A 21253-nucleotide genomic window follows, 5' to 3' on the forward strand; every position below is an offset into this window, starting at 1 on the left:
AGATGGTAGAGCACTTACTTAGCATGTGAAAGATACTGGGATCGATGCCCGGCACCTCCAATAATTTGAGAGCCAGACGTGTTCAAAGCCGCTAAGTGGATTTTCTTATTTATTAATTGGAAATTGTTTTTCTAAAACTTTTGATTTAAATTTAGTAGTATAGCATTATTTTGTGATTTTCTGATTAATCTGGTGTATTTATTCTTTACTCGGCCTTGTAATTGCATAAAAGTATCGGTAAGGGTATCATATCCACATGTTACAAGTTGCAGCTCCGTTTAACGAGAAGTTTTTTAGCCATATTTAGCCGCTCTATTGATCAATTGATACATCAAATTATTTTCTATAAGTAGCTTATAGACCTAGTCAGGATCGTTGGTTTATTCTGAATTTAGACAGCGAGACTTGGAAGTTAATTAACACTTAACTGTCCGTAGATTTACCATTCTTATATTGCGCCATCGTTATACGATACGTTATATCTCGAACTAGATAGCATTAGTATAGTATATAATATAATATTGTCAATTAATCAGCAAAAACTATTAATTTTGTTAAACTTCGTTATCAATTAAATTAAATTGTACTTTTAACTAAATACATATAACGACTTAGATTACAAATGTAACATAATTAATTAATACATAACTTGATACAGAAGTTATATAAATGGAACTTGTAGATAATATTTGATACTGAAAAATATATATAGCGTTATAACTATGTTGGGATACAAGTTTAAGGTTATAATTTTGTACTGAAATTGAAATTTTATTGAAATTAACCAAAATCATGACTCAGACCAGAGCAGCAAAGCAAAAGGCTCAAGCTAATGGGAGTGCCGTGGCTCAGAAGAGAACTGAGGGGGGGGGCATTTCCCCTCTGAATCACAGCCTGTTAAAATGCACTGCTTGCATGATGTTTGCAGAGCAATTGTGTACAGGACATGATATTGCCATGGGGAATGTCTTTGTGTGTGCGTGATGCAAGAAGTGTAACGAAAGCAGGCGACAACTCAGCGTTCTTGTGGGACTATATGAGAGCTTGAAGGACAGGGTGGATGCCCTGGAAGGATCTAAAGTGAGGGGCCCATCAAGTTCTCAGCTGCCCACATCAACGCGAGAGCTAGCACTTGGTCATCACGCAACACATCGGCAACCCCCAAGGCAAAATGCGCTGGTCCCACAGGAACTAGTAGTTGTTGGTGACTCTATTGTCAGGGAAATGGGGAACATGCTTTGTAAAAAGGATAGGTGGAACAGGAACAGGCTATGTCTGCCAGGGGCAAAGGTTGATGATGTTGTAGAGCAGATATCATCTTTTAAGGGCACAAAAGGTGATATAGTTGTATTGGCACTAATGATATTAAGAGTAGGAGAACGGTAAAGTTTCTTAACAAGTACAGGTCACTGTTGAAAAAAACCCGTGAATTAGGGTTGAATTTGAAAGTGTCTGCAATTCTGCCCAGACACAATAGGAGGGAGTATATGATGAGAACCTGGTCAATCAATACGGCCCTGGAAAGATTGTGCAAGGCTCAAGGGGTAGAATTTTTTTCAGCCTGGTCTGTACTTGTTAACAGGAGAGACTGCTTCTACAGAGATGGGATACTTATAAATAGAAATGTGCAAGAATATTTGCTGATGCTATCGAAGCAGTGTTAGGTGGGTCGGAAAACTGCTAGCTTGGGGGGATACACGGAATAATAGATTAACAGTAGCCGCTGGCAGAGGTGAAAGTGATTCTTGCACTGCTTCTATTGGAATGAGCACCAGCGTGGAAACCAAGATGCACGGGATTTCAGAGACTGCTGGGAGTCATTGCGGAACAAGTAAACACGTGGGTTGTGTTAGGGTAGCTAAGAAAAAGAACAGTTGCGTGTATACTTGCGTGTACACCAATGCTAGGAGTATGGTAAATAAATTTGATGAATTTGAGGTATTGCTCAAAGCATCAAAGGCAGATATTGTTGGGATATCAGAGACATGGTGTCACACAGATATAAGGAATGCAGAACTGGAATTTAGGGAGCACAACGTCTACAGAAAGGATAGACAGGATAGGAAGGGAGGAGGGGTTATGCTATTAGTTAAGAAACACATAAAATCCAAGGAAGTGAAGGCAGTCGACATCGCTGGACAGTGCAGTGTCGAGTCAGTTTGGTGTGACATAAGCATTGGGATATCAAAATTGAGAGTATGTTGTTGTTATTTGGTTTTTAGGAGCATTAGCAACTAAGGCCATATTGCTCCGGGATATGCGGTGGTCATTCCCCGACCTTTGCGCATCCTCCATATTTGGTAGTGACGGGCTCGAACCCCGGTCTAATCAAGAAGCGTGTGCTACGCACTGCTGCTCCTTTCCACCTGGCTACGGAGGCACCTCCGACTGAAGGAATGCGTCACAGGATAGGAAGGAATAAATGGCTAGCAAAGTAGCGGTATAGAGTCGCTGAACTTAGGGCAGTATAGGCGAGGAAAGTGTTTTATAGCAGAAAAGGAGCATCTTGAGTATTGCGTTCAGTAAACTAATGGCTCACGAGAAATAAAAATATAGGGGGTAGGAAAGCATAAAGAGTACTGAAGAAGGCAAAAAGCTGGTGCTAGGGCAGTTCGGGGTTGCTATACCCATTCCTATAGTAGAACCCTGAACATAGTTCTGTGAGCATTCTTCAGGTGTTTTTGTATGGTATATGAAGATAAAAAATAAAAAGTAGATAAATAAAATAATATAAATGGTAAAAGAATACTCCTATAAATAGCCAATGGGGGGGGGTATAAGTTTTCTACTTGTAACTCCAAAGAGGCTGGGAGTATTGACTATACATATGTACAAGCCTAGCAGTAATGGAATATCAGCTTGCCATGATGTTATCGATACCAATGGTAATGGTACAGTTGATCAATTTTTTATATTTGATTATACTGAAAGCTTTTTTGATGTTGTAATATAAGTAGGCTGCCGGAAGCTGGTTGTTTAGAAGTTTGCTGTAAAGTGAGCAACTGATGTTGCTCACTATCAGTTGTTTGTTATTGCATATCGTGGCTATTCTGATGATTTATGATAAGATGATGTTGGCATGCACTTTTTTGGAAATATTCGAATTCCAGTGCGTGAAGCTGAATATATTAAAGTAAAAGGTGTCTCGCTTTTTATATATATTGACAATGGGGTGGGGGTTGTTGAGGTCTATATCCAGATCCAGTTGGTTAGCAGCTTTGTTATTATCATTTGTTTTTTCTAGTGTGAGTTCAGTCGGGTATATATTGGCAAGGTTTTGTACGAAGTTAGGGCAATTTGCTACGAATAAGTAATCAATATATCTGAATATGAAGATATCAGGAGGTAGTGATGTTTCGTACCAGTATAAGTATAGATTGGCAATGATACAGCTTGCTGGGCTGCCCATAGGGGTACCTATGGTTTGTTGGTAAACTGTTTTTCCGTCGAAAATGTAGTTGTTGGAGATGCACAAGTTGAGTAGATTATTCCAATATATAAGTTTGCAGAGTATTCTATGTTTGTATCTATCATACAGTTTGTTTAAGACAAGCTTCAAATTGGTTTGATCTATACTTGTAAATAGGCTATTGAATTCAAAGGTTTGTATATGGGATATGTTGTTACTACGTAAGGAATTTATAATGGGGATATTGTTGTTGATTATCTTGCTATCAGGCAAGGTATTAATGATAGGTTTCAGTAGTTGCTCTAAGGTTTTCCTCGGTTTGTATGCATAACTGTTCTTGCATGAAGCAATGAATCTGAAGCCTATTGGATTCTTATGGAACTTTGGTATGCAGTATATGTATGGAAAACTATAATTATTAATACTAAGTTTTAGTTTTTTGTTGATGGCTAATAGCTTTTTTGAATTAAATTAATTTTAATTAACTATTTCGCTAATTTATGCTACCCCCTATATTTTTTATTTCTTGTGAGCCATTAGTTTACCGAATGCAATACCCGAGATGCTCCTTTTCTGCTTGAAAACACTTTCCTCGCCTATACAAAGTTCAGTGACTATATACCACTACTTTGCTAGCCATTTATTCCTTTCTATCCTGTGACTCATTCCTTCAGTCGTTTATCCCTACCACTAACCCCCTTTCAATTCATAACAAAAATTTGTCAAATTAATTTTAATTAACTATTTTGCTAATTTAACTTAACTTATTTTATTTAATTAATTTATTTATTTAATTTACGTAAATTAATTGAATACATCTCCAACCTGTAACACATGGGGTAACTAGCCCAACATAATTAATTAATTTATTTAATTTTAAAACCTTCCCGATTTCTTACACCAGAGGTCGCCAGCCTATTCAAAAGAAAGTAACAGAAGCCTACACAATAAATAAATATATATAAAATCATGTGCATTAAACATGTAATTTCAGTTGATGGATAGAAATAAATAAGCAATAATGTCAGCACATTGCCTTTCACGACTACTAAAATATATATATATACCTAAACCTCGTTTTACACGATAGATATGTTCCTAAAAATTACACGTAAAAAGAACTACTGACTTCATAGAAAAAGTGAAGATTGGTTCCAAACCTGAAATATAAGCAAAATAATGAAAAAAAAAAAAAAAAAAAAAACAAACATTAAATTCGTTAGGATCATAAGATTTTTATTTACATTTCATGGAGAACACACATACATAATGAATTTTAATAACTTTAAAATTTTCATGAGACTGTAATATCACTAGAACTACTAGATAGGGTATTATCGTCATTGACTTCTGCCTCAATTTGTGGAATTCTTCTTGTTGTGTCTTGAACAAAAGTACCACTGGTTGTTTCAGTAGTTTTAGGCATGAACTCAATTATTAATCGCTGTGTTGATACTTTAGATAAGTCGCGATATAATTCTCTGTATGAAGACATTAAATTCTGTACAGTGGGATCAACTGACGATGTTACCAACATTAAATTCTAAGTGGGAAGCATTCAAGGAATTAATCGTGGAAGCTACTAAAACTTTCATACCTATTAAGAAATACTGTTCAAGGTTTAGGCCTAATTGGTTATCAAATGAATTAATGAGACTCATGACAGAGAAGAAAAATGCATGGGATGCATATAAATTATCAAGCGACTCAGTAACCTATGGCAGATATAAGCTAGTCTGTAATCAGGTCACAAAGGAGGTTAGGCAGGCAAAGAAAGATTACGAGAAATCTTTGGCAAAGGATGCTAAGAAAAACAGCAAGGATTTCTTTACTTATATAAACTCTAAAAGGAAGGGGATGAATCTGATTGGTCCACTTGATATTGATGGTTCGACTGTTGATGATCCTGCTCAGATAGCAAACAAACTGAATGAGTATTTTGCATCTACATTCGCACATGAGGAGTTATTAAAGTTTGAAAATGGCAGAAGGTTTATCAAATTGTAGAAGGGTGCTTAATGATTTTGTAATAACTGAGAGCAAAGTGGAGGAGAAATTGTTGAAGTTAAACATAAGAAAGGCACCTGGGGTGGATGGGATCTATCCAGTTACATTAAAGGAGGCGGCAAAGCAACTAAGCAAACCCTTAGCCATAATTACAAGAGCATCCTTGGACTCAGGGGAGGGCCCCACAGAATGGAGATGTGCAAATGTATCTCCAATTCACAACGGGGGATCGAAAGGTGACACGAGTAATTACAGACCAGTTAGTTTAATTTCTGTTCTGGGTAAAATAATGGAGTCACAGGTTAAAGATGCATTGCAGGATCATCTAGACAAGACTGCAGCAATAATTCAGACACCGCATGGGTTTGTTAAGGGAAAGTCTTGTCTGATAAATTTGATAGGATATTATGATGTGGTTACAAAGGAACAGTTTGCAAAAAATAATTTTGATATCATATATTTGGATTTCAGGAAAGCTTTTGACACTGTTGCTCATGGAAAGCTATTGTACAAACTGGAGCAGAATGGTATTAATAGTAAGTTGCTACATGGATAAAAGGGTGGTTGAGTGGGAGAAGACAGAGAGTGGTAATCAATGGACACTGCTCTTCGTGGACTAATGTTATTAGTGGAGTCCCACAGGGTTCGGTGTTGGGTCCACTGTTGTTTTGTATATTTATTAATGATACTGATGAAGGTATATCAGGCTTAGTGTCGAAGTTTGCAGATGATACAAAGGTTGGCAGGGTTTTTAATGACAGTAATGGCAGTGTGCTACTGCAACAGGATCTAGAAAATTTGGGCAGATGGGCTAAGAAGTGGCTAATGAAGTTTAACCTTGACAAATGCAAAGTACTGCACATGGGTAGAAGTTATGTTATGTTATTTTGGTTTTTAGGAGCATTAGCAACTAAGGCCATATTGCTCCGGGATATGCGGTGGTCATTCTCTGACCTTTCCGCATCCTCCTTATTTGGTGGTGATGGGCTATGGGTAGAAGTAACCCAAGAGAAACGTACCAACTGTTGTTTGTTATTTGGTTTTTAGGAGCTTTAGCAACTAAGGCCATATTGCTCCAGGATATGTGGTGGTCATTCCCTGACCTTTCCGCATCCTCCGTATTTGGTGGTGACAGGCTCGAACCCCGGTCTAATCAAGAAGCGTGTGCTACGCACTACTGCTCCTTCCCACCTGACTACAGAGGCACACGTACCAACTGTGTGGTACTACACTTAAGGTGGTAGAAAATGAAAGACCTGGGAGTAATTGTGCTGTCAGATATGAAGTTTTCTGAGCAATGCAGACAGGCTGCCAGGGCAGGTCATGGGATTTTCTCAATGATATACAGGAATTTTGCTAGCAAGGAAAAGGAGGTGATTGTATAAGGCAATGTATAAGGCCACGCCTTGAGTACTGCGTACAGGTCTGGAGGCCTCATTTTAGGAAGGATGTAGATTTGTTTGAGCGTGTACAGAGATTGGTGTGGGGAATGAAGGGATCCTCTTACCAAAAGAGGCTTAAGTTCTGCAAACTGCAGTGGCTGGAGACTAGGCACCTGCACGGTGATCTGATTGAGGTGTATAAGGCCTTGAATGGGTTGAGCACACTGAATTCTGATGGGATCCTTCCGCTTGTTCAGATTACGAACCTAAGGGGGCATCATAAATTCAAATTAAGAAAAGACAGATATAGAGTAGATGTGCGGAAATTTGCCTTTAGCCAACGGGTGGTTAATTGCTGGAACAAACTTCCATCTGTCATTGTGGAAGTTGATAGGTTAAATAAATTTAAGGAGGAACTGGACAGGCATTTGGAGGGAATGGTGTGTGTGTTTTTTTTTTTTTTTTTTTGGCTGATGCTGCATAAGCTCATACACTTGCTTTCTTGCATCACATGCCACTACTACTACTTAAACTCATGTGAAAACTTCCCAGCGCGTTCTTCATTTGAATCATGTCGGGCAAAATAATTGCCTAAATTACTGGCCAGTTTAAGACCTTTAATTTATCAGCAGTAAAAGTAGGATTATCTTCATCATTATCATTAACTTCTTCGCTTTCAGGAGTCTCAGAAACAATCTCCACTATTTCGTCTTCGCTAAGAGGTTTATCAATTAACAATTCTTCGATATCTGCCGACGTAAGATCATCGAATCCTTCTTCGCCAATTTCACATGCCAAACTTATTATATTGGGGAATTCTTGAGTATGATTGATGGGAACAGGAGCATTCTCTTTAACATGTGCGGGCCAAATAGCATTCCAGTATGCATTCATAGTTTCTGGTCTCAATTCAGATAACAAAAATCGAACCTGATCAATACAATCCACAATTGAAAATTTTTTTCCACATATCTATAACTGACAGTGTTTCATCATCATTTAGGTTGTTCAAAACGAACTGAAATGTTCGTCTGACATAATGTTTTAAAAGTCGCGATTATACCCTGATCTAGAGGTTGTAGCAATGATGTGGTATTGGGTGGCAGAAAACAAAATTTCACATTTGGGTGTTCTATGGCAGGATGACCGGATACATTATCAAGAATCAAAACACTTTAAATTTGAGACACTTGTCATTCAAATAGCGTCTAACTTCTGGCACAAAATGTTTGTGGAACCACTCAGTGAAAATATCAATGGTCACCCAAGCTTTTTTGTTGGCCATCCAATGAACTGGCAATTTTTGAAAATTTACGCCTTTCATTGGCCGTGGTCTTAATGATCGATTTATGAGCAGTAGTTTTAACATCCAATCTCCTAAAGCATTCGAACAAAATAGAAGTGTTATGTGGTCCTTTGCTGCTTTGAATCCACCAACAGTTTTTTGCATTTTTGATATGCAAGTACTGTTTGGCATTTTTTTCCAGAAAAGGCCAGTTTTGCCATATTCCAAACTTGTTCATGATTGTAACCTCCATTTTCAATTATTTTAGCAAGTTTTTGTGGAAATGCTTTAGCAGCTGTTTCATCAGCAGAAGCCGTTTCACCTTTAATTTTTATATAATGAAGAGCATGTCTTTTAATAAACTTAGCCAGCCAACCTTTGCTTGAATGAAATTCATATTTTTTTCTCGATTGAGATGAAATATCTGGCTGCAGTTTTTTAATCTGTTCCTAAAATCTCAATGCTGATTGCTTGATGGAATTTCCGTCAACTGGCATTCTTTTTTGTACATTATCTTCTGTCCACATCACTAAAACTTTTTCGGACTTTTCTAGAACAACATCTCTTGTGTATGATGATAATTTCGCACTTGATTTTGTACCAGAACATACCGCTTTTCTAATAGCCTCTTAATTTTTCTTTATAGACCTGATGGTTGATTCATGGACTCCAAAATGCTTACCCGCAGCCGCCGCACCTTCTACAGTTTGAAGACGATCTAAAACTTGAATTTTTATATCCAAGGAAACGGCTTTCCTTATTTTTTTTGGTTATCGGCAACATCATGGGAGGGCTGGATTAAAATCTTCGGTTAATGAAATGAAAGTTTCAAAATTACATACAATGTAACTTACTATTTATTATTTCTTGGCAAAATTATTAATTTTATAATGCAATTTTTATTTTGATTTCACTTAAAAAATGCGGTAACTGTGTTGTTCACTCAAACACCAAATTCAAACTGCTAAGAACTGCTTTTTTATGCGCAGTCAATTATGTAATTCGGGGAATTCCCAATAAATGAAATTCGTAAGAATTTTCTAAGTTGATACAAGAAACCAAATTCAAACTGCAAACAACTGCTGTTTTTCTTGTTTATGCACAGTCAGTTATGTAATTCGGGGAATTTAGAATTTTCTTAATTGAAATGAGAATGCAATTCTACAAAATTATCGAAATTTTCTCGAATTACGGATTTTTTCCTAAATTAGACTGTAGGTTGGTCGCGTAAAAGTGAATAAAATCACTTAAAAAAAATTTGCATAAAAAGAGGTTTAGGTGTGTATATATATATATATATATATATATATATATGAAAACGAAGAAGTGGAAGAAAAAAAATGAAGTGGATGGGGAAAAAAAAAAAAAAAAATAGGAAAAACAGAATGTGTACCTGAATGCGCCAAGCAGCAAAACAGGATACATGTATGTAAATAAGTGTCACAAATGAAAGTAAAATAAAATAAAAATAAATATAGATGGAGAAGTTATTAATCACAAAATGCCAAGCCTAGTTGAAGAGAAAAAAGAGAAAGAATGTTAAGAACCTATAAAAAAAAAAAAAAAAAAAAAAAAAAATCATTAAGTAGAATTAAGTCTGAATTAAAGCCGAATTAACAGGCTAATCATATGTACAAAATCTGAAAGAAAAAGAGGGGCGGGTAGTAGTGATAAAAATTATAAAATTCAAAAATAAAAATTAAAGAATTAAAAATTTTAAAAATTATAAAAATATTAAAAAATTAAAAATTGGTACATAGATCAGGTATTTCATCAGGGGGCTACACCTGATCATGTACCAAACACTATTTCTATGCAAACTCATGCTGATGGAGAAGCTATTAAAATGAAATACATCTATTTCATTTTTAAAAAATTAAAAAAAAAAAATTAAAAAAAAATTTTTTTTTTTTTAATCTATTTCATTTTAATAGCTTCTCCATCAGCATGAGTTTGCATAGAAACACAGTGTTTGGTACATTATCAGGTGTAGCCCCCTGAAGAAATACCTGATCTCTGTACCAATTTTTAATTTTTTAATATTTTTATAATTTTTAAAATTTTTAATTCTTTAATTTTTATTTTTTATCACTATTACCTTCCCCTCTTTTTCTTTCAGCTTTTGTACATATGATTAGCCTGTTAATTCGGCTTTAATTCAGACTTAATTCTACTTAATGTTTTTTTTTTTTTTTTTTTTTTTTATAGGTTCTTAACATTCTTTCTCTCTTTTTTCTCTTCAGCTAGGCTTGGCATTTTGTGAATAATAACTTCTCCATCTATATTTATTTTACTTTCATTTGTGACACACACACACACACACATATATATATATATATATATAAAAAATTTTTTTTTTTTTATGCAATTATTTGCCATTTTACCAATTAGGAGAAAATGCTCCTAATCGGTAAATTTTCACTTTATTTACTATGATTATACGCTATATTTAGTGTGCGCCTTCTTCCTTCCACTATGTATTACTTGAAATTTCCAGGTATCGTTACTATTCTCTATACATTCATTATACTTTCAGTTTCGGCTTGTTTTTAGGCCAGTTTTGACTTACATGATTTTTCGTTTTCATTTTCCCTGCAGTACAAGCATTTGGTATTAGTCTTCCTTATTTACCAACACTTACAAAAGCAGGGCCCTTACTAAAAGGTTGGGCTTTACAACCCCAGCTAGCCCTGTACATTCACTATCTTTTTCTATACTCTCTATCTTTCTACTTCTACCTTTTTCAAGTTCGTAAACCTATTAGTGTTGTTGTTATTTGGTTTTTAGGAGCATTAGCAACTAAGGCCATATTGCTCCGGGATATGCGGTGGTCATTCCCTGACCTTTCTGCATCCTCCGTATTTGGTGGTGACGGGTTCGAATTCCAGTCTAATCAAGAAGCGTGTGCTACGCACTGCTGCTCCTTCCCACCTGGCTACGGAGGCACCTTCGCCGACCGGGCTAGCCGAGTGGGTAAAGTACCTGCCCGGCAACCCAAAGGTCGCGGGTTCGATTCCCGCCTCGGGCTTGGATCAAAGTACTGCAAAAACCTTGGGAGGTGCAATATGGCCACAGAAGCCGATGCGCCAACAACTACCAAATCAAAAAAAAAAAAAAAAAAAAAAAAAAAAGAGGCACCTTACTATTAGTGTAATACGAACGTTCGAACTATCCTCATTCTATCGCTATTTTCGTCTTTATTTAATTACTCCTTTGATCCCTACCCAACCTCAATTTAATATGGTTCCCTATACCATATGCTTGTTCTAAATTCTAATTCATCTAATTTCCACAAAATTCCAATATTAATCCCCCCCCCCCAAAATTTACTTAAAACCCACATAAAATTAAAAAAAAAAAAAAAAAAACCCTCTTTTCCTACTCTGAAAATGCTTATATTTTATTTTAGCTTTATCCTTATTTTTACCTTAATTTTTATATCATTGACATTAAATTGGGACTACTTGTCCATACTGTAAGAGAATGTACTAATTTTATTCTTTTTGCTTTATTTTGCCTCTTTTCCACTATTGTGGACAAGTATAGAAATGCAGTTTCTGATACATGGTCAGGTGTAGTCCAGTGATGAAATACCTGACCAGGTATCAATATTTACTTTAGCTTACATCAGATTTTTGCAATTTTGCTATCCCTGTATTCAACTTAACTAAATTTGTCCACCTATATCTGATGAAAGCTATCCCACCTTTTATTTTATTCGTTTTATCATTTGGTATTAATCATTTTACTTTGCAGTTCCCTCACCTCTAATTGGCTTTGCAATTCAGCCTATAATTCTCTTAATTCATCATAACTTATAGGATATTCACATTCTTTCTCCTGTCACAAAGCTAGAATACTTTTTTCTGCTCTCTTCACCCTTCTAGTACTTGGCACCTTGTGTATCTTTCACTTACATCTGTGCAAACTTTATCAGACTTATCAATTCTTACATACTTATATAAACCTTTGCATGCTTTGCACATTTTGGTGCATCTGCCATACCTTGCTTATTTATTTTTATCCATCAAATGAAATTACATGTTTAATACGCATGATTTCATATACATATATATTGTGTAGGCTGCCGTTACTTTCTTTTAATATAATTTTTATTTTAAAGGTTTCTACATTTTGCTCATTTTTCGGCTATCTTCCTTTTTTTTTTGCCTTTTGATTTCCTTGTGTTTCGAACTGCCATATTCTTTATTTTTATTTGTCATATTTATTATAATATATAATAAATATGACAAATATATATTATATATTCTGTCTCTACTGTCTTGCCATGCTGCTGGCATTTTTATTTATATTATATATTTTAATTTTTTAATCATTATTCTCACTTAAGTTTATATCTCAAGCGTCATGTAGAGGAAAATGCTTTTTTGCTGCCTCTGATGTATGCTTTACTCCTTTTTTATGTAAGATTCAGTTTTCAATTATTTCAAACATTATTCAATTATAAGTATATCACATGACAGTAGTGGACTGATTTGATAACGCTGCGCCTGTGCTGCCATCCGTAGTTCATGTTTTGCCTATATAATCTGGTTAAGATTACTTTTATCAGTGGTGTGGCTTTGCATTTGAGTGCTTGTATCTGTCCCATTTTTAATTTTCGCTGCATCAGGACCACTGCTATTCAAGTCCTCTGCATTGGCGGTTCGATCTGGGGATCAGAGGGTGGAATGATCTTTCGATCGATTTGCCTTTGCAGCGATTTGTCTAGTGATCAAAATGCAATGATTCCCTGATCATTATTGGCCTTGTGGTCCTCTATTGAGATGGGGGATATTGGTCAGTCTTTCTGTTTCTGTTTTATTTTATTGTAGTTGTTCACATCTCTGCTCGTGATATTTCACATAAATTTGTTGGTTTGATTGTTATGTATAATTTCACAATTTTCGCTCTTCTGTCTTGCCATGCTGCTGACATTTTTATTTGTTTTATATTTTTTAATCATTATTCTCACTTAAGTTTATATCTCAAGCATCATGTAGAGGAAAATGCTTTTTGCTGCCTCTGATGTATGCTTTACCCCTTTTTTTATGTAAGATTCAGTTTTCAATTATTTCAAACATTATTCAAATATAATTATAATATATACACACACACACACACACACACACACACATTATGGCTGTAGGGTACGTTTTGCTAATGCAGTGTCCCTGATCCATAATCAATGTTATCTTCCTTTTTGTACAGTCTCATTCCATCCTCCATGATTAATTAGCTTCTTAATTCAATTATTCTTTATTATATATATATATATATATATATATATATATATATATTTTTTTTTTTTTTTAAGCAATTCTATCCATTTTATTAATGGTCCTAATACTAGTCTACTATCTAAAATCAAATCTTTATTTGCACATGTGATAGAACATGAGGAGGCATAAAATTTATAAAATATTTTAGGGGTGTGAAATTTCTGAAATATTTTAAAGGGAGCATAAGGTATAAATGTTTGGGAACCTCTGGGTTAAATCACATATAGATAGTTAACCTACTTGGGATGGAAGCTGCTGAGGTGGTTCAATTCGAATACTTGGATCCCAGGCACCCGGTGGAAGCACAGTTACTGCATCTAGAAACTCATCAACACCAGCCAAAAGATCTTGCCTATTTTTGGCTTTATAGGCAACATCATGAAATACCTGTGTATGAAAGAAACATACAATATGATTATTATTACTATTTTATGAAAATAAAAATACCAATTCCCTTACAACAACAACAACTGCATCATCAAGCATTTTTGGTAGAGGAGTAAATAAGGTTAAAAGAGAAAAAATAAGTAATTACTCAATTTTGAGACAGGAGTGAAAAATTTTCAAGGATAAAGAGTCTAGCTGATTGGGTGGCAAAATCCATGGTCTTTATTATTTCATGCAGATTTTCAATGGAACATACATGCATTTATATATTCTGTTTGTCAGTGTATTTATTTAGAAGAAAACAGACTTTGTACGCAAAACCATATGCAAATTAGAACAGGATAGTCTCCAGAAAAATGCTAAAACACGTAATTGAAGTTAACTCCCCTGTCTTCATCACTGTCACCCAGAGATTGCTGCACATGAATCGCTTCATAAATTGAAACAGTTTTACATATTTTTGAAAAATCTAGTATGATGTACTAATTCTACTAATTCAAGTTGCTGAAAGAAGTCTGAAGACACAACATCGTATAAGAAAAATGATTCACAGCTTGGAGAAACAAAGTTTGGGAATGCAGGCAGGAGGACGATGCAAATCCTTCCAGCAACAGTTGAGGATATTGTCACTAAAATCATGGGAAGATCTGTGGAGAGTAACATATCAGAAGGCAGAATCCGTGTATTTGCAACAGCAAGGCAGCTAAATATCCCATATGTAAAGTATGGTGATTGTCTCTTCTCAAATGGAGCCTTTATCTCGTGACTATTCCCAATCTCGTGTTGTTTGGAATTACAAGAATGCAAAATGGGATGACGTGCGAGATTTCTTTTCTTCTTTTCCTTGGATTACTGTTTCAAAACTTCTGATGTCAACGTTTGCTCAGATCGTGTCAGTGAAACTATTCTTGTAGGAATGGAATCCTTTATTCCACACTCCACTTTAAAATCTCGTCCTTTATCTAAACCTTGGTTTTCCAATAAATGTGCTAAGGCTGTTCAAGTGAAGAACGTTGCATATTGTAATTGGCTTGTTTCCAATTCTCCGGTTTCATTTTCTGCCTACACCAAATCTCGCAACAACTGTAAAGCAGTTATTAATCAGTCCAAACTAGATTTTTAAACAGGCTAAGAGTAGAACACTTGCTTCTTGCCCTAATGGTAGCCGAGCATTCTGGTCTCTTGCCAAAGCTATTGGCCGCAACTTTTGTCCATCTCTGCTCCCACCTCTGTCAAGACCAGATGGTTCTGGTCTTGGTTCACTTCAGCCAAGGATAAAGCTGACCTGCTGGCATCCCATTTTTCTTCCAACTCATGTACTAATGATCTTGGTAAAACACCTCCCACCATTCCCAACACACTACATTCAATGCCTCCTGGGATCTTCCATCAGAAGGATTGTGACTAATATTGATGCTAAGAAAGCTCCAGGTCGATGGTATTTCTCCGCTTGTTCTCAAAACCTGTGCCCCTGAACTTACTCCTATTCTTTGCCGCCTTTTTTCACTTTCTTATTCCAAAGGTGTTTTTCCTTCTACTTGGAAATTTGCTCATATCCAGCCAGTTCCTAAAAAGGGTGACAAATCCCTCCCATCCAATTATCATCCCATTGCAATTACTTCTACTCTTTCTAAAGTAATGGAGAAATCAATTAACAGCCAACTCTTAAGCTACCTAGAAACCTTCCGTCTGATCAATGATCGCCAGTATGGATTCCATCAGTGTTGATCCACTGGTGATATTCTGGCTTATGTTACCCATTTATGGATAAGTTCAATGGAAAACTTTGGTGAAACACATGCAGCTGCTCTTGACATCTCAAAGGCTTTCGATCGTGTTTGGCATAAAGGTCTTCTAAACAAGGTTCCATCTTATGGTTTGCCAACTGTTTTTTTGTATTTGGTTATCCAGTTTTCTCTCTGATCGCTCACTGAGGGTGATGGTAGATGGCTCTCTGTCTTCTAATTTCTCCACTAATGCTGGTGTCCCGCAAGGCTCAGTTCTTACCCCCACTCTTTTCCTCTTGTATATTAAAGACCTTCTTCCATTGACTGGAAATCCTATCCATAGTTTTGCCGATGATAGCACATTGCATTCCACTTTCCATTTTGAGAAACCTTGCCCTGCTGAAACAGCTACAACTTCTTGAATATCTGCTACCAATTCTTTAAATGCCGATCTCTAGGTTATTCTCCAGTGGGGCAAAGACAACTTAGTTGATTTCAATCCTTCTAAAACTCTACTACACATTGCATAGTGAATGGTACTTTACGATTGTGACTTCATCGTAACGTGATTTGATTGTACAGTGAACCAATTGTAAAGTGGGGTCCACTGTATTTTTAAGTTTTTTACATGAAACTTCGATAATTGGGGCAGCCACTTAATCGAGCCAAAATGGACTAGTCCCGTCATTTCCCAAATAACTGAAATCGACTGTATATATAAAATTAGAATGATAATTAAATAAAAATAATGCCAGCAGCATGGCAAGACAGAAGAGCGAAAATAGACAAAATTAAATGTAACAATCAAACCGACACGGAGGGAAGAGAAGGGTAACAAGAGTAAAAATATTGTAGCAGAAACTCTCCAATATAATTTAGAAAATCTAAATGCAAAAGTAAAATAATAATCAATTAAAATTTTTGAATGCCAATTAAAGAGAAATTTAATGGTGCCCCCTCTGATGGGCACCAAGTCCAAATTTGTGAAATATCACCAACAGAGATGTAAACCAACTATAATAAAATAAAACAAAATTAGACTGACCATTACACCCCATCTCAACAGACGACCACAAGGCCAATAATGGTCAGAGAATTGCTGCATTTCGATTGCTAGACAAATCAACGCAAAGGAGAGTCGATCGAAAGATCAGTCTAGCAATCGAAATGCAGTGATTCCCCGACCATTATTGGCCTTGTGGTCCTCTGTTGAGATGAGGCGTAATGGTCAGTATTTTTGTTTTATTTTATTGTTGTCCGTTTACAACTCTGTTGGTGAAATTTCACATAAATCTGGACTTGGTGCCCGTCATAAGGGGCGCCATTAAATTTCTATTTAATTGGTATTCAAAATTTAATTGATTATTATTTTATTTTTGCATTTAGATTTTCTAAATTATACTGGAGAGTTTCTGCTACAATAATTTTACTCTTGTCATCCTTCTCTTCCCTCCCTGTTGGTTTGATCGTTATGTTTAATTTTGTCTATTTTTGCTCTTCTGTCTTGCCATGCTGCTGGCAATATTTTCATTTAATTATCATTTAATTTTTTATATTTCAAGCATTGCATCGTGTAGTGGAATATGCTTTTTGCTGCCTCTGATGTTTGCTTTAGATTTTTATTATGAAAGATTCAGTTTAACTATTCAAACATTATTCAAATACATATATATACAATAATATATATGTATTACTTTCGGCTACAGTTTCTGTCTTGTTACCTTTACTTCCCCTTCCCTGTTGATTTATTTTAACTTTCGCTCTACTGTTTTTTGCTATACTACTGGCCTTATGTTTTATTTTTATATGAATTATCAGTTATATCTGGGCATCATATGGAGGATGTGCATCTTGCTGCCTCTAATGACAGCTTAATATTTATTTATTTTATGTTATTACATTCTAACTTTTAAGACATTATTTATATATATATACACACACACACAGTGCTTTTTTTTTTTTGTAAAAGAATAGGTGCCGGTACTCATTCTTTGCTATCAGGAAAAACTGAAAATTAAGAGGACATGAAAAGCACTCTAAATTTTTTTTTTCCCCCTGATATTGTTACTTTAGTGGTAATTTGGATTAAGAACAACAAATTTAGTACATTAGCACAGTTTATTAAGCATAAATTTATTATTCAAGTATATAAAAAATAAGTAAAATGTGAGTAAAATAAGTAAATAAATCGGTCAACTACTGAGTTCCGGGCACTCAGGATGAAGGGTCGTAGTCACTAAAGGTCGTTAGCGTAATATCTCAATTAGAGAGCTTTATGGTAACTGTAAAAAGTTTCTAGTACCCCAGCTTGACCCAAAACTCAGGAACTAATGAAAACGTTGTCTATTTGAGTCTTTCCGGTTGTTGTGAATGACAAGGGTGGGAGAAGCGACTGGCAGGTGAGGGGGCCATGCAAGACTCTGCGCAGGTGCCTACCCACCACTGACGCCTCAACACTGGCTCTCTGAGTATCTCCTTGCCGGGACAACTCCAGCTTCGAAAATTTAAAAAAATACTTCTCGTCACAAAATTTATAAATGACCTATAAAGGTCATTTATTAACTTAAAAAAAAAAAAAAAAAAAAACTGCAGCCATTATCAACCCACTGCAGGATGGAAGCCTCCTCAACAATTCATGTTGAGGGAAATGGACCATAATCTGCCACGTTGGTTGGCAGATCGACCGTATTTAGCAGTCGGGGGCTTGAACCCTGGCCTACTCAAGGAGCGTGTGCTACTCCCGCCCTGACCACTCGGCTACAGAGGCCATTTATTAACTAACTATTTAGCAATCTTTTTGTCAAGAAAAGGAGAGTTACTTAGTACAAAGAAGCGTGCTATCAAAGTACAATAAATTTTTTTTAACACAAAAAGTAAATGATAGATTTCAATGGTTTTCCCTTGATAAGCATCAAATAACACATAGCTAATCTGATTTTTAAATTTTTAGCTCCGTTAGCGACGGAAATGGGGGGGGGACAAGAAAATTGGTCACATTTCCCTGTCTGGTGCCGCCATTTTTAATTTTAAAATTATGTTTTAAACCTACTCGTTGAGCTCTTTCCAACAGTGTATAATAAGCTGTAGGTTGTTGGCATTTTTTATTCCCCCACATTTTACCCCTCCATTTCTCACACAAATTTTTGTCAACAACGATCAATATAGCATTATGTTGGCTCACATGATGTACAAACCCATGGAAAATTTTGAGTCACTAGGCTGAGTGTTTCAGAGATACAATGCTGTGACAGACAGACAGACAGACAACCGAGTGACATTATAAGGGTCCTTCGTTAGACAACGGACTCTAAAAATAATAAGTAAAAATAATTCTGTAATAAAGTTTTTTTGAAGAATATTCAAATTTTTATTAAGTTCTCATCCAACAACCCATGCCGACTTCTTTTCTTCCTCTTTGTGTGTCGGTTGTTGTCTGAAGCAGCCACAAATCGACATATTTGCTGAATCGAAGCGGATCAGTGGCGGCCTAAAATTTTAAGAAACAGTAGTGAAGAAACTGTTTTTGTCATCAACAAAGCTCTTGTTGGGCCGGCGATCAGATTCATTTGTGAAAATCCTCGTTCACACTGACTTGATGAAATTGGCATACTCAGAGCTTCCATAAAATGCTTCAATTCTTCCGAAACCATCTTTTCAATTAGGTATTCCCGAAATTCACAAATTGCATCTCTTTCATTTAACTGTAATTGACAATTTTCTAATTTCATTTTCAACAAATGGCAACAATTCATATTTAGAAGGTTTAATACCTTTATCCTCCTCGTTTTCCTTCTCTCGTTATCGATGTTGTCATTAGTTCTTAAATTTGAATTCTTTTCTTTCTTTCTTTCTTTTTTTTTTTTGAAACTGTCCAAAATGTCAGTGTCATTTGGATATTCAGGTACTGTGACCATGTAAACAGAGACAGGGAAAACTTACGGAAAAATGTTGATAACGCACTTCCCAGAAAGAACAGATGATTATTTTTTGGGGTAAAAGAAAATCACTCTCCTAATTCTCGAACGGGGCACACAGTTGATTCACAGCAGTGTACAACCTATGGCCCGCACGGAAAGTCAACTAAAACAGCATAAAGAAATCTAACGTCGAATTTTTTTTTTTGAAAATGGTCCCTGTACGGGAAAAGTTTGGACACCAATGCAGTAGGTGTTGTTATTTTGTTATTTTGGTTTTTAGGAGCATTAGCAACTAAGGCCATATTTCTCCGAGGATATGCGGTGGTCATTCCCTGACCTTTCCGCATCCTCCGTATTTGGTGGTCACGGGCTCGAACCCTGGTCTAATCAAGAAGCGTATGCTACGCACTGGTGCTCCAAACACTTGCCTACGGAGGTGCCAGTAGAAAGTGGACCAGAGCTCATTCGGAATACCCCTTGATCTGCTCACTGTTGACCAGTGAGACTTCTCCATATGTGGGACAGGTGGTTGGATAGGTTTTACAAGGTACCACTAAGTTGTAGAATGATAATCCCTTTAGCTCTTTTAATTCGCATAGCAGCACTAATTGCCCAAATTGCCTGAAGACCAGAAATGCAAACAGTGCATACAGAGTTAATTCTCCGTTTACTATATGAAAATTTTCTTTGCTCAACGGAAAGTATTTTAAATGTAACTTCCAAGGGGAATTCAAAATAATTTGCTATAAAAGGACATCATTAAACAGAGGTCCAACTGAATAATTTAGAATTATAAAAATGGTTATACAGTTTTATGTAGAAAATATCTTAGCAACAGACAGTGAAAAATGTAAATTCAGTTAAATCATTATAAGCTTATTTGAATAGTAGGTAAACATGTAAAAAAAAATTTACAGAATATTACAACTTTCGAAGTGCACTGCATCCAAATGTCACATGTCATCGTTAATAGAGGTGCCGGTACGGCGTACCATTGCGTACCAACCCAAAAAAAAGCACTGACACACACACACACACACACACACACACACACACACACACACACACACACACACACACGATATTAAATATAAATCAAAATTAATGCCAGTAGCATGGCAAAACTGTTGAGCAAAAAATAATAAATTAAACATAATATTTAATCAACACGGAGGGAGGAAAGGTAAGACTAAAACTTGTAGCAGAAAATCTATAAATAAATTTACAAAATCCAATTCAAAATAATAAATAAATCAATTTTAAAATTTTGGAGCCAATTACTTAAGAATTTAAGTAATTGGCTTAAATTCTTAAGTAATTACTTAAGAATTTAAGTAATAAAGGTCAGAGAATGTGACCTTTCCACATGTGGAAAGGTCACATTCTCTGACCTTTCCACATCCTCCGTATTTGGTTGGCACCGGCTAAATTTAGCGGTACCCCACATAAGTTGCCAGTTCTGAATTACGTGAAATATAACAAATAGAGACTAAACTAACTACAATAAAATAAAATAAAACCAAAATAACAAAAACAGACTGACCATTATGCCCCATATCAACAAACTATATATATATAGTTTAATGATAAAAGTAATGGAGAGAAAGGGAAATAGGAAAAGTGAATAAATAGAAAAGGAGTAAAGAAGGAGTAAGGAAATGAAATTATTTAAAGTATAAAAATCATACAAATAGATTATAAAAGAATGTTGGCACATAACTTACAACCTGAAAATAAAAACAAAAATGATGTTTTTATTTTCAGGGTATCAACGATATTGCTGCTTTTTCCTACAATCAGGATTGTAGGAAAAAATGACAGTGTGCCCCTGTTTTGGGTGCAATATTACATGTCAAA

The 21253-nt window shown here is 35.7% G+C and overlaps 1 protein-coding gene across 2 annotated transcripts in view; it reads right to left on the reverse strand.

Annotated features, from left to right (window-relative positions):
- Nucleotides 1-21253, reverse strand: part of Ndae1 (Na[+]-driven anion exchanger 1) — a 490785-nt gene that overhangs the window by 176169 nt on the left and 293363 nt on the right. For both annotated transcript variants that reach the window (XM_090387778.1, XM_090387777.1), the window contains exon 10: nt 13606-13752. In XM_090387778.1, coding sequence (XP_090243904.1) covers nt 13606-13752 — 147 coding nt within the window. The remainder of the gene's footprint in view (nt 1-13605; nt 13753-21253) is intronic.

Source organism: Mastigoproctus giganteus, chromosome 13 (genome assembly GCF_048544385.1).
Source record: "Mastigoproctus giganteus isolate SK-2022 chromosome 13, ASM4854438v1, whole genome shotgun sequence".
Lineage (NCBI taxonomy): Eukaryota > Metazoa > Arthropoda > Arachnida > Uropygi > Thelyphonidae > Mastigoproctus > Mastigoproctus giganteus.